General features: G+C 40.4%; 1 protein-coding gene across 5 annotated transcripts in view; it reads right to left on the bottom strand.

Moving 5' to 3' along the window:
- LOC126857564 (fasciclin-2) overlaps positions 1-14292 on the bottom strand; it is a 90907-nt gene that overhangs the window by 5165 nt on the left and 71450 nt on the right. For 2 of the 5 annotated variants that reach the window (XM_050607137.1, XM_050607138.1), the window contains 5 exons: positions 13022-14078; positions 12234-12683; positions 1888-2019; positions 1274-1343; positions 627-752 (listed from right to left, as the gene is read on the bottom strand). In XM_050607137.1, coding sequence (XP_050463094.1) covers positions 627-752; positions 1274-1343; positions 1888-2019; positions 12234-12683; positions 13022-14078 — 1835 coding nt within the window. Of the gene's footprint in view, positions 1-626; positions 753-1273; positions 1344-1887; positions 2020-3616; positions 11392-12233; positions 12684-13021; positions 14079-14292 lie in introns of those variants that run through there. The other 3 variants (XM_050607139.1, XM_050607141.1, XM_050607140.1) reach the window with 3 other exon arrangements.

Below are 14292 nucleotides of genomic sequence, written 5' to 3'. Positions count from 1 at the left end.
TTATGTAGAAAAAAGTTTTCATCTCTAACATATGTAAGCAAAATAAATAATCCGTATCACATTAATTTTCTAATTTTATGAGCTTATCATTTTTCTCTCTTCTACAGTTATTCTTCTGCGCTTTTATTTCGCTCTAAAAAGTGATAAACAAAACATGTAGACTGGCTAACTCGTCCAAATTATTCGCAACCCGTCTCACACAGAAATTAAAAAAAAAAAAAAAAACATTCCATCACCTATGTAGCCACGAGCGAACACACAACCTGGCGCAAGGCAAGAGTGTAAAAAAAAAATCAACATGTTGCAGTACGAAGAGTGGTTGGCGGCACAAAGAATGCGTCGGATCGAACCGATATTTTCTCTCATGCTTATCGAATTCCCTTTGATGCGTATCGGGACTTCCCTTACAAGACGGTTCATCCCCGAATGCCGCTGGGCGAATTCAGCGACCATCGTCGTTGCGGGAAGTCGAAAAGAGAGGAGAGTTGTTGAAACAGAGAGAGAAAGAAGGAAGCAGAAAAAAAAGAAAAAAAAAACTTCATGCAAAGTGGAAAGCCGTGACGGAGCTCCTTCGTGAGGAGCCATGCTTCTTACTGATTTCGCTTATAGATCGTTTTCTCTCTTACATGGCAGTGTGTTTGACCAATCTAATGGTATTTTTTCCACTACCCGAGTCTTGGATGGCCGTGACCCCGGCGACATTGGCCATTTTTTGGTCGCAATACGGCAATGGAAACCGCCAACCGTAAAGACTACCGATAAAAAAAGAAAAAGAGAGAAATACGAGAGGAGTTAAAGTGTTGTCTCACACTGTCTAGCGGCGGGCTACTCTCTCTAACGTTTGATATCACGGCTCTACCACCGTCATCGCATCCGTTTACCATCCCCTTGTTATCTCGCGTCAAAGACGCGAGGACAAATCCACGAGCTACGCGCATGTAATCAAGAATTCGTATAACAATCCCGAGAACGCGTGACAAATTTCGAGCGAGCTAAATCCGCGTAACGAATTATCTCGGACGAATGACGTGAAAAACAAACGCTCCGAAATGTATTAACGAAAGTTCGACGACGGGTGCAAAGTTTCGATAACGCGATAAAGTAGCGCTAGACTTGCCAAAGCACAATGTAGAGTACATATGTAATAGTATGAACGAGATGCGGTGTGTAGATTGTATATAGAAATATATATATATATATATATCCAAAAAAGAGTATCTCGTAAAATACATTTACATATCGGATACCAGCAAATTCGAGATACGAGACTCACCTGCCGAGCTTCGCGTCCTCCTCGTCGACTGGTTTCCGCCGAGATCGTTCGCATATGATGTAAATGATTCCTGTAACACACAAAAAAAAAACAAGAAGAGTATAGACACAAATATACATTAAAATATCAACAATTAAAGCACGACATCAAGCGCAATAATTTTATCGTTTAATTGCATTCAATTTCTACATTCATTTTTTAGTGTATTCTTTTTATTATTTTTATATTCAATAATAAAATATATTCAATAATAAAATGTCGTTCAACTTTTGCATGCGAAATTGCACATTCGAAAATTTTCTGAAATAAATTTGGAATCTAAAATATTTTCACCCTACATTATCTTCATTAGCTGAATGCAAATTCAATTGTGACATCAAAAGTGACATATTTAATCATAATGATTAATATTGAAGCTTCATAATTGAGTCGTAATGAGCGATCAGCAAATAATTAGCGATGTAAATAATGCCCTTAATTGGTAGGATCATAATTGACAACACGAGTTGTGAACGTACATATACATACGTTCCCGTTACATATATAATGCGAAGAGAATTTATCAATGATCTATTCGGGGACACAGAGCGGCGAATGATTTAATGTCGGCTCACCTGTCTTGCGCACGCAGCAGAAGATGGCATCGATGATGATGAAGATGATGAATATCGTCGCGACAACAATGCCGATTACGGCCCCGCTTGTCAGCAATGGGCCCTGATGCTGCAGCACGCTCGTATCTGTACCTTGAAAGACGATAAAACCATAATCGTACAAACGTATCCGTCGTATGCGCGCGCTTGTATATATTTATGTATGTATAATATCGCAATCCGTTAGTGCAAAAGCGATACGGAACGATGTCTGGTGATGATTGACAGCCGTATTCGAGAGGATGGACTGAGATTGGTGTCTCATCACGTCGCGGACGCAATTGCGAGAGAGCGAGATGATGAGAAAACGTACTGGTACGTATTTTTTTTTCTTCCAAAAGATACAATAGAGGCTATTGCTTCGTATAAAAATAATTAAATCAATTAATACGAAGAAAGTTATCGTTCTTGATCTGTTAAATATTTTACGTATCTCTTTAAAAGGATCTCTTTAAGCTTGAGATAAACGATTCGAAATTATTGTAATTATTGTAATTACAATAATTTTGAGATAATTATTATCGTGTATATCATTAATATTAGTATAATTGTAATATCAACATCATGATGACATTTAGGAGCCGCAAGTATAAATTTACGTATAATTATACGTGGAAAGATTACGTCACGTTGATATAATAATTAAGATAGTTAGTTCTCGAAAGAGACAAGTATCACTCGCGGTGTCGCATCACCAAACACGTTCCACGAACAATAATATTTTAGTCTCCTGAAAAGAAACACGATCTTGGCCGGGTTGTGTGTGAGGGGAGAGGGGGGAGAAATGCGGCAAAAATCCGTTTTTATATCAAAGGAGGAAACCAAAAACCAGAAGGCGACAACAGCAAGACATATAAGTGATGATTGTCGGTTAAGGTGACACACAGAGCGTATGAGTGTGCTAATGAATATGTGTGTGTGTGTGTGTGCGTGTGTGTGTGTGTGTGTGTGTGTGTGTGTGTGTGTGTGTGTGTGTGTGTGTGCGTGTGTGTGTGTTACACGTCGGTTAATGGATCGCAATAATTAGCGCACTGCAGAGCGTATAGAAGCGACAGAAGAGTTTCGCCTCGTAACAACCACAACCATGAGCCGTGCTAAAAAGCTCAAGGAAGGAGGGGAGGAAGGGGGAGAAAAAAGCCCATTCACTACCTCCCATACACCCGATATGTTAGTATCTACGCGCCACTAATCTAAAAGTGCTACCTCCACACAAAAAGCCCCTCCGCTGTGAGTGCCTCGCATTTAGTTTTGTTTTGCTCACACTCACTCTCTCTGTCATTCAGATTCCTTCCTCTCACTCTCTTTCTCTCTTTCTTACTGTCAATTTTCCACAGAGCTCTCAACTACATTAGTTAGCGGTCACATCTTGCACTTGCTTGTACTTTAGGGGATATTTACCGTTTTCGGCGGTGCGCGTCGCTTCCCGTGCTTTATTTTATGGATTATAATTATAAAGTAAAAGAGGCGGTGTATGTAAGCGAAAAAATAAACAAGACCGCCGAAAAAGAAACCATCTCAAATTGCAAACGCGCAATCTCGAAAAGGATTTCTCTCTTATTCTCGATTGAGCGATCGTCTCTCGTCTTTTTTCCTCGTTTGTCATATGAGCAGAGATCCTTGTAAATTCAAAATTCGATTTTGGCACAATTTGAAGGTGGCTTCTCCGCTGGCTCGGATTCATCCGTATCAATTCTTTTCTCCTTAAACACTCACATATATTTTTACGTCGTTCCGTTATATTTACAATGTTGAATGTTTCGCACAGGGAAAGAACGAGTTATACGAGCTTTATCCTTTTCATAAATACGAACATAATAGGCACTAGGCTAGTACATATCCTTAAACGTATGTAAATGTTTTATCTATCTATCTATCTATATATATTTTTATATATATACGTTTGTACATATACATGTCGTGTATATTGTATAATAAGTGTATCCGAAGTGTTTGGTGTATAACATATCCTTTCAAAGCTACGGCGGAGAGTCAGCGATATATCGTAATAGAAAATAAAAAAAAAAAAAAAAATAATAAAATACGATGGGAATTGTAACTATCAAATGTCTCGTAAAAGCAAGCGGGAAAGGTGGCCAACGGCCGCGTTGAAATTCGATTTCGCATTCCGGTTTATTTTCAGTCCGTGCCTAATTGCGTGCGGCGTACGATCATTCTTTAATCCCCGTCGTGGACACAATCTGTGTGCGTATCTTCCGTAGTCTGAAATTACCCCCCGGTATATAGCGATACGCGCGATGTGTGTACATATTGTGTATATATATATATATATTTTTTTTTTCCTTCGCCAGAAACTGCGCTCTGCCATCGAATACGAAAAAAAAAACACAACATAAGCGCATCAATAAAAAAAATTATTTCACAGAGTTTTGATACGCGCGCTTTAAGCATTCTCTTTTCTCCGAGACAAATAGTTTTTGTTTATGGAGATTTCATTTAATGCGCTGGAAAATGTCTGAAAATTGTCTAAGTATTAAACGAGGTATTAAACTATTAAATAAAGTGGAAAAAAATTAATCTGCAAAAAATTGAACTAATGCATCGGCGGAAGGCTTTTTCGAATATTGTTTGTTAGCTGAGCGAATACGCGAGTCCGGGTACGATACTGATGTTTTTATTATTCTTTTTTAGTTTTTATTATTTTTATTTAATATCAAACTCTTGTCTTTCTCCGAGATATAATAATAATAAAATGCCTTCAGAATGGAATGATAAATTTAATTTCGAGAAGAAATGAAAATTTTCTCATCTATGCCGAATAATATCTACGACGTACGTGTCATTACACGCGTGTGAAACTACTGTGGAAATATAATTTGCTGCAAAATCGGAGTACGATAAAGGAAAAGAACGAATTGCAAAAAAAAAGAACAATTTCGATAACAATAGGAGAGAGTTGAAACAGAACCGTTTCGACGCGCGAAAACCATCTATCGGAAATAGATCGCGAAGAGATATCGTGCTTATGTTTGTTCATCTCTCTCTCTCTCTCTCTCTCTCTCTGCGATCCTCTCGCCGATCATCTCGGTTCATCCTCTCCCGACGCGGAGGATGCTATTTATAAGCGGTAGCGGCGCCGGTTCCACGAGAGGGTTCCACGAACGGATTCGCGAGCGAACCTATTCGGGCTCTCTTCTGTGTATTCCCTTGTTTCTATCTCCCCGCGCAAGATACTCGAGGATGGACGCGGCGCATCAAGCCAGCGCAAACACACGGCTCTCCTCTCGAGCGATCCATTTGCACGCGCGCGCGCGGAGAGATTATCTCCGTAACGAGAAACACTCCAGCTGCTGCTGCTGTGCCGCTGTTGCTGCTGGGAAATTTCTTGCTCGAACATAGACACGTCGAGATTATATGTATACCCGGCGCGTATTATTTCGGCATCTCTCGAGGGATACGCGGCGCGACAGTTCTATCTTGACAAGATGAAAATAATAATAAGAGAAAAAAAAAAAATAACGCATTCTGACAGTCAAAATATAAGTTAAAAAATTGAATGAGAAAAAGATTTTATTTTTCATTGTCGGCAAAAATTATTAAATGACAACTGTTGATTATATCAACGAAATTATAAAATTGCGATTATACCTCGACCCACAACGAGGCTACGTTTCTTCTCGCGAGACGAATTCCCGAGATGATCGTGCAACCACTCGACGAGAGGCGGCGAGTCGGTCGGAATAATCCCGGCGTTTTCCCCGCTAATTGATTTGCCCCTCGTCCATCGCGGAATCGCGTCCTCGAGATGATGACACGACTCCGGTGTGCTCGAAACGTCGGGTGAAAGCAAACGCTCGGCGCGGAACAATGAGTCGTGAGCCGTCGGCGAACGGAGCATTTATACGCTCGCAATTTATCCGGGGGCGCGCAGTTTGCGCGAGGGATCGATTCTCGAGTGCAAAACAAAGCCGGAGCATGAGAGACAATCCCGGCGCAAGAATCGAGAGGCTTCGATCGATTCGTGCCGGAGGATCGGTTTGAATCTCCTCTCCGGAGAGGAGGCGGGAGTGAACAAACTGCTCTCGTAATTAGTCCCTCCCACGTGAATCGCGAACACACGTCGAACAATCGCGCAGAAAGAGCCATTTGTATAACTCGTAACTATTCCCGAGCGCTTTTGGCGTTAAATTCAGCTCTGCTTTCATATCCTTTCAAGCTATATATATGTATATAAACGGTTCCTACTCTCATCAAAAACTTGCTAAATTTAACTATCTAATTTCGAGCGATCTCGCGATGAATATACTCGGATATGCGTTATAAATAACGAATTTAAAAAAAATAATAATAATATTCGGACAGCGTCGAAAACTCGTTTCGCGCACGAGAGCGACGTCAAGGTAATTCGCATTTCCAGGTAAACGCGCGATAAACGACTTTACACAGAGCGTTCCGGGAAACGAGAAAAGTAGATTAGACTCGGGCCGAATTGTGCGGGATTCTATTTGACAAAGCGAAATGACGGAAGAGGCCCCAGAGTCTCTTTGTCGGAGTTCGATGTACTAAATCGATACTATGTAGTCTATACTTCGCTATTGCAATTCCACGGATCCTTCTAGCGAGACAGAGCGCGAATCTCCGTTGGCCGGTTACGAGGAACGTGTTCTCTTGGCGGGCGATTTTCGCCGGAATAGAGGAAAGCTCGTCGAAGAGAGAATTCACGACGGAACCGTTTGGGCAACTATCCCTCCCTCCCTCGCCCTCCCTTCCTCCTTTCACGGCTGCGCTGCTCATTGTCGACATTGTCTTAATAGTTTTAAAGCCTTCCGCCCGAGCTCGTCCTTCTTCGCCGCGTATCCGAAGGCTTATATAAAGCCTTTTCCCCGCGCCTTTCATTCGTCTCGCGGCTTTTCCAAGATTGAGAGATTATTGTTACGGGAGGGTAAAACAGCGCGTTTGCGCGTCAATAACAACATTGTCTTCTTCCTTGTATCGATTGCGAGTCTAGTCGAATTTTTCTGGTCGATTCGACCGTAAACGGAAGTAAGGAGAGGCTCCGTTGTGGTCCATCTATCACGTGGTATCTAATCACGATGTTGGTGGCTGGAGTCTCGGTACATATCGGCTTTCACGTTATCGATACGTTCGTGTCGATACCCTGAAGCCAAATTGATCAATACTAGTTTATACAACTTATCTCGGAAAGATAAGCGAAAGAAAAAAGTCGGACAAGAAGAGATTCAACTGCCAACATGATAGATTCGCATTTCCGTTAAATTTTTCTTTTTTCTTTCGAAACAACATTATTGGTCAGTCTGACTCCAAGATATCGAGATTCTAACCGACATTTGCTAGATCTGCGAACGCACAAATATTCGTGATAGTACGGCCATGTGCGCTTCAATCTTGATACAAGTTTGTTACGAACGTCAATGGGTATCTCGGCTTGGTGTTATCACATTATCGCCGATCGGATAATGTTATTCGGTATAATCGGCAATTAATATAAATCGTATTGTTCTTATGCTATATTCGTGTATGTAATATGGTCCATCTCCACTTTAGAATCGTGTTAAAGTTTCATGATAGAATTTTCACGAACAAATACATGAAATCGATCTTTCATTAGCGCAAATTTAATCGCAATCAGTTTTTCAATATTTTTTAGAATTAAATATATCGCGCACGCGCGGTTTATTTGCTCAATAAGCTTTACTTGATAAGATCTCTGCTAAAATCAGATTTATTCAAAATAAAGCTCTCTCGAAGCTAATTTTATCAATTTCTTCCAATTTGCAGGATTTTTCGAAAAGCAGCGATCAGTTTTAAATTCTTATAAACTTTCTTATGAAAAATCGATCTCGTATGTGCTGGAAAATAATCCATTATCAAAATTCTATACACCGTTTGCTGTATCTGACGTCGAGGAATTCGCGAACTCTCGAGTTCTCCATGTTCTCCGTCGAAACGGGAAGAATATGTTGTGTGTGGAATGGGAACACCGCCGAATGGAACTCGGCGCGACGCATCGCTAAGTTAAAAAAAAAAAAGAAAAAGAGGGAGAGGAAGAGAGAAGAGGGGACCCGGGAAAGGGGGATGGTAACGATAACAAAGCGCATGCCATGCGTTGTGGGCTAATATCTAGGAACCCAGGTATTTGCGAAGACATACAATAAAAGGGACGTGAAAGATACAGGTCGAAGACCTCGTCACATCGAGATCGATCGTCGATGTTTTTCGCGCGAGCCTCAAGGGAAACGGTCAATTGCGTATGTATTGAGTGTGTGTGTGTGTGTGTGTGTGTGTGTGTGTGTGTGTGTGTGTGTGTGTGTGTATGTGTGTGTGTATGTGTGTGACTACAGGCACTTGAGGTAAGAGACCGCCCGCGTTCCGGATACGACCAGGCCTTCGAGATCGAACTGCGCTCCTTTTGTAGTCTCTTATCCAGGGATCGAAACTGCATAATAATTCCGCCGAGTTCAATTTCCGACACGAAAGAATACGGAAGGATATATTTTGCTATTAAGTTCATTGATCGGAATAATTATATGGTATATTTTGATAGACGAACGGACGAATGGAAGGAACTCAGCGTTTGTAATAATCGACAAAAACTATGACTCTTAATTTCTAGTCATTTTCTATAATCCTGTAATTATTCATTATGCAAAAACAAAATATACTGCGTAATCAAATAGCTATTACAAGACATTTAATTAGTACATTTAAATAAGTAATCTTTATCCAACTTTTCCAGTTCCATTTCACGTTGAAAATGACATTTGTGTGTCTCTCGCATCGTAATTTGAACTCGTCGAAATTAGATCGCTCTCGATTCCTGTTCTTATCTCGCCCGAGAGATTAGTAATTAATCACGACAATGGTTTCTAGTGATAATTAGATGGCGGTAAGTTGCGGCTATTATCGGTAGCGGCGGTTATGTAGAATACGTAAGAAAAAACTACGGCATAATAATAATAAATTTATAATTATACTATAAATGTAATAAGAGAGAATTATATAATCGTAATGATATCGCAACACACAGATCATGCGCACACTAAACACGTATCTCAAAACTAGTCAAGCAGAACTAATGACTGCACGAGCTTTCCCAGAAAGTTAAAATATTAAACAAAATCAAAGGCAAGAGAGGAGAAAAAAATCATACGCAATCACACTGAAATCAATTCAACTGAAAAATTTAATTGCCAGTCTGCCAGTCGTGCGAGTCATTGTATGTGTGGACTCTCTCAAATTTTGCCGCGCGATTAATCCTAGAACTCGACTGTTGAATCGAACACAATCCGAGAATATTCATATAATTATTTGCAATGAAATTACACTCAAAATAAATAAATATTATAAAGAAATGTTCTTCATGAGAAGGGAGAATACGATGTTACATATAATTTCTCTATATATAAAACAACTAAAATATATGCTAATCAGCTGTTATATTATAATAATTTGATGTATAATTTCATTGTGGTAAAATATAAAAAAAAATTTTTGAATCTCTAAAACAAAAAAAAAAAAAACTTTAAAATATAGCGCAACTTTAAATTATTCCTTATAAAAATGCAAATAAATTTTAGCTTTGCGGAATATGTAAAGCGATCTCTTGTCAATTTTCGCGGCTCTACTATTTCAAGTCTACGTTCGCACTTGGATAGAGTCGGGCTCTAGAATTAAGGGTTCTGGATTCCCCCGTGTGAAATTCTTTGGCTCGCGAAAGAATATCGCACGGATGCGACTTGTGAGAGTGTCGTCGACTCAAACAGGAAAATGTCTTCGCGCTTTGTCTGTCCACGTATTCATCGATAAAAACGGATTTTTTTTTCCACCGACAAGGACCGTAGTACAAGATTCTTTCATCGCGTTTCTTATGCATTATATAACTCGATTAATCTTTTCTTTTCCCCCGACAGCCCCATGATGGATCGGCGAGCTAGTCCAAGTACTCAAGTTTCCTTAATCGCTCTATTGTTCCTCTCCCTCTTCCTTCCATTGCGTTCTCCTTATCATCTCCTTAAAACGTTTATTATCAACTTCCTCTTTAAAAAAAAGTTAGATCGCAAAAAAGGCACGTGAAAAAAAAGTTTCGTCTAAAATTAGTACCCGACGTATATTAATTAATGCAATATGAACGGTTCTGGTGCTCCGATTGCAGGCATTCGACGAGGTACGAGTATTACATTCGTATTCGCGTGTGCGCGATTTACGAGTCGCCGCGATTACAACTCGCGACTGCTCGCCTCTTAATATCGACTTTTTTCTTTCGTCGCCGAGCTTTGCGCGTGAATAGTTGGCAATTGAGGGCAGTAGCACTCTTATACCTGTCTCGCTACCTTATAGTCTCACGCTCGTAGCCAGATATCTGTTTCATAAATTGTTCGCGCTCGAACCGACGTACGTATATGTATATATATATGTATATATATATATATATATATATAGGGAAGCACATTCCTTTCTTTTTAATTATCGCTATAATATAATCCCACATACAAAAGTTCGTAAATTGCAAAAATCTGACGACTGAACATGTCGTCAGTGACTTATAAATACCTTAACTCTCCATTTAAGAATGTAGATAAATCTGAATATCTTTAATTATTAAAATAAAAATTGTATAACGCGTTTGTGTAAGACGGAATATTATAACTGAGATACAATATACGTTATCATTTTGGTCACGTGAGTTTCCTCGCACCACGACGAACAACAGGTGAGCGCACCCGTCACTTACAAGAATTACCCAAAGGAGTATACAGCCTTAGCACAATCCGGAAAGGAAAAAAAAATTAAGAAGAAAACGTACCAGTACGTTTAAACTAACACAGTGAGCGCATTTAACAAATAATAAGTATAAATATACACTTCGCTTCGCGCGGGTCTCCTTCTCTTACGCGCTTTTCTCTTCTTATAAAACCCTACTTAAACGCTATCTCGGAATGTATCGTTGAATCAATTTTTTTTTTTCCCCTCGGCTCTTCGTTGTTGTTGATCCTTTTATTACACTATAAGGGTATAAATGAACGACACACACAATTGCGCGTGTACGTGTGTGTATGAATGTCGCGCGTTTAACTTTCGTCATTGTGTCTCGCGCGAATATTTTTTCAGTTTCGAGTATCCGTGAGATTCGCGTTATTATTCAGATCAAATTCGAACGAAACACTAGATTCGCAAGGAAATCACGAATGATTGTGTGTTATATTAATAGAGCGTGTGTATGTCTCTCTCTCTCTCTCTCTCTTTCTTTCTCATCCATCGTGGTGTCTCTCGCTTGTACTGTCGATGAATTCGCCTCTCTTCGTACACGCGTGTGTTTATGACGGTTCACGAGGATTAGCGCGAATGCGAGGAGCAAATATTCCTTACGGCGACTCTAAATGGCTAGAGATAGAAGCATTACTGCTGCAGTTATGGTGGCCACGGCGATCTTGCAAGTATCACCAGCAGCAGATTCTAATACGTAGTCCACAGTGTTGCCCGCAGATTCTGAATGGATAAAAAGGCTCTGTGTAAAAAAAATCTTCCCCGTCTTCCAGTCGAGAGAGAGTTTTGTCATCGCGTAAAAAAAAAAAGATAAAAACATTGTAACGTCTCTACGAAACCCGTCGACGGTCATCGGGTAGCTTTTAGCTAATTGATGTCTTGCGTAAGGGTCAAGGGATTTGAGGACTTCTTCATCCTGTAACTTTAATTAACGCCAGAATGGCCGTGGGATATTGCTAATCTTGCAGAAACATTCCATTTTTTATGTATAAAAGGTAAAGATTATAACGTGCAAATGTATAATACACTATCTAATATTCGAAATATCAATTTCGAATATTAATATAAAAATGGTTGGTTTATTCTTATAAAACGTGCGTTTTATACGAAAAAAATAAAGAATATCATTTTTATTTTCGGATAAATTTCTATGAAAAATAATAATATTTTTGAAGGATAAAAGAGCAAGCGAAAAAAATTATTCAGGCCTTTCTGGCGATAACAAGATCTTTTCGCCGTCAATAAAGAACCAATTAGAATTACTAGAGAAAAATAAAAAGTAATTTAACTGAATGAAAACATCTTAGGCGAAGAGAGGAGAGACCTCAAATTACCCTTTCCCATCTTCCTCGAATAAACAAAAATGGGGCGACTGACAAACGATTTAAAGATCGCGAAGAAAAAAAAATATCATTCGGTGCAGTAGCTTCGTGCACATATATAAATATATATTTCAAAGGGAATTATATATCTCGAATGGAAATCATTAAGAGAAATATAGATATGTCATGGCAGTAATTACGTTGGATCGAAGGAACACAGAGAAATCAATTGGCGTAACTTACCTTTGGCCGTCCTGAACTTGGCGAATCCGGGTTTGCTGTAGCCTATTATGTTGTGAGCCTGCAGCTGGACCTGATAAAAGGTATTGGAACTCAAGCCCTTCAGATACTGCCTCGTCCTAGTCTGGGTCTTGATCTCCTGACAGGTATTGTCCACCAATTCCCATTCGCCCGTAACCCGTCTTATTTGGCAGTACTTAATCAGATACATGTCGATGGGCTCGCCGTTGTCGGGCGGCGCCAGCCAACTGAGCTCGTACTGATTATTGAATGCTGACTGCTCGTACTCAGAGCCAGGCGTAGTCAGGATCTTTGGCTGGTTTGGCACCGTCCTGCCAGGTGTGATCTCGTGCTGCTCGTTACCCCAATTACCTAGACCGACGTCGTTCATCGCCGCGAAGCGGAAATCGTAAGGCGTCTGCGGCTTCAAGCCCTCGATGACATATACAGAACCTGAAGTAGAAATATTGGTTCCATCATTTTATATATATATATATATTTTTTTCTTATTCATTTTACACTGTTCCCATGAATAAAGTTAAAGTTCCATGTTCCTATTAACTTATCATTTACATATTAAACAACAAAAAGATCGTAACAAATGTTTTTATACATATCCGAGTTATCTAACTCGTTAATTCAGATAAGTTACGCGAATTTGTTAACGTATGTCTAGAGAGAATAAATTAAAATATCGACTTTTAATCTCTCAGGCTTTTGATTTTAATTTAGTAGCCCATTAAAATTAAGAAAGATACATTTTACATTCCCCTCCTCTCCCAAAAACTTACCGACAGACCACGTCTTGTTTTTCGCGTTTTGCCAGATCTGATTATTATCCTTGTATTGCACGGTAATGGTTTTGACGGGTAGATCCGGAGGTGTCGGTGGTATCAGATCGAATCTTATTGACGTGGCGGTGAGTTCGACTGTTTTAACGCTCAAGAGTTCGGCGGGCTTTGTTGCCTCTTTCAGCTCGATTATGTGTTCTCGCGTGCCGTGAGTATTCGCGGCGATACACTTGTAATTGGTATAATACCTCCGATCGACCGGCCGTATCTGAAGAGTAGAGATTGGTCCGTTGCCAAACACCTGGATCATGATATCGTTTTCGACTGTCCGATCACCGAACATGGTCCAGCGTATCGTTGCGTTCGGTATGCTCTCGGCGATGCAGGTGAGATTCACCGGCCGCTGCTCCCACGAATAGACCGTGATGTTTGGCATGTTGCGGAAGGAGGGCGGGAACTCGACTGTCAGGTGGCCGTTCTTGTAAGCGACACCGCCGGCGTTCTCCGCCACGCACTCGTACAGACCGTCGTCGTTGGTAAGAGCGTTTTGGATCGTTAAGATGCCGTCCGTCTCGCCGGACACGTCATTCGGTCTGTACGTCATGATTATTCGATCGTCCTGCGGCTGAGCGCCCATCACGTACTGCTTGTCGGCCGTGAGTTTCCTAAAGGTCACCACGGGAGGCGGCCGGCCGAAGGCCTTGCACATAATCTCCGTGCTCTTGCCCTCAACCACGGTCTTGTTTTGAAACTCCATAATCTTCGGCTTGACAATTACGTTCACCTGGAGGTTGGTGTTGACTGTACCGGCAAGATTTGTCGCGGTGCACTGATACTCGCCCGCATCTTCGCGATTCACGTTAGTAATGGTAAGCACACCTGTAACCGGATCGACACCGAAGCGATCGGCAATGGAGAGATTCTGCTGGGTGAGAGTCTTGATCCATGTGAATGTTGGCGGCGGTTTGCCAGTGGCCCTGCACTCGATATTTGCGTTCTCACCCTCAATGATATCTATCGGGTTCGGAAATTCCTCGATCGACGGTCGTGTGTGTACCTATATAAGAATTATTAAACACGATTTATGCGGAGATTTGTGGAACACGTTTAAAGATAAATAGGCATATAGATATATATCTAGTTTTATTTTCGTATTTATTTAAATCCATAATAAGTTTAGATTAATGTGCCTTAGGTAAAATTATGAACAATAAATTGAATTAAAGAAAAATGTATTAGCAAGTATTGAGTTCACGAAATAATAATTATAA

The sequence above is a fragment of the Cataglyphis hispanica genome, chromosome 22 (genome assembly GCF_021464435.1).
Source record: "Cataglyphis hispanica isolate Lineage 1 chromosome 22, ULB_Chis1_1.0, whole genome shotgun sequence".
Classification (NCBI taxonomy): domain Eukaryota; kingdom Metazoa; phylum Arthropoda; class Insecta; order Hymenoptera; family Formicidae; genus Cataglyphis; species Cataglyphis hispanica.
The sequence above is the reverse complement of the archived record's forward strand: the minus strand, read 5'-3'. Positions and strand labels throughout refer to the sequence as shown.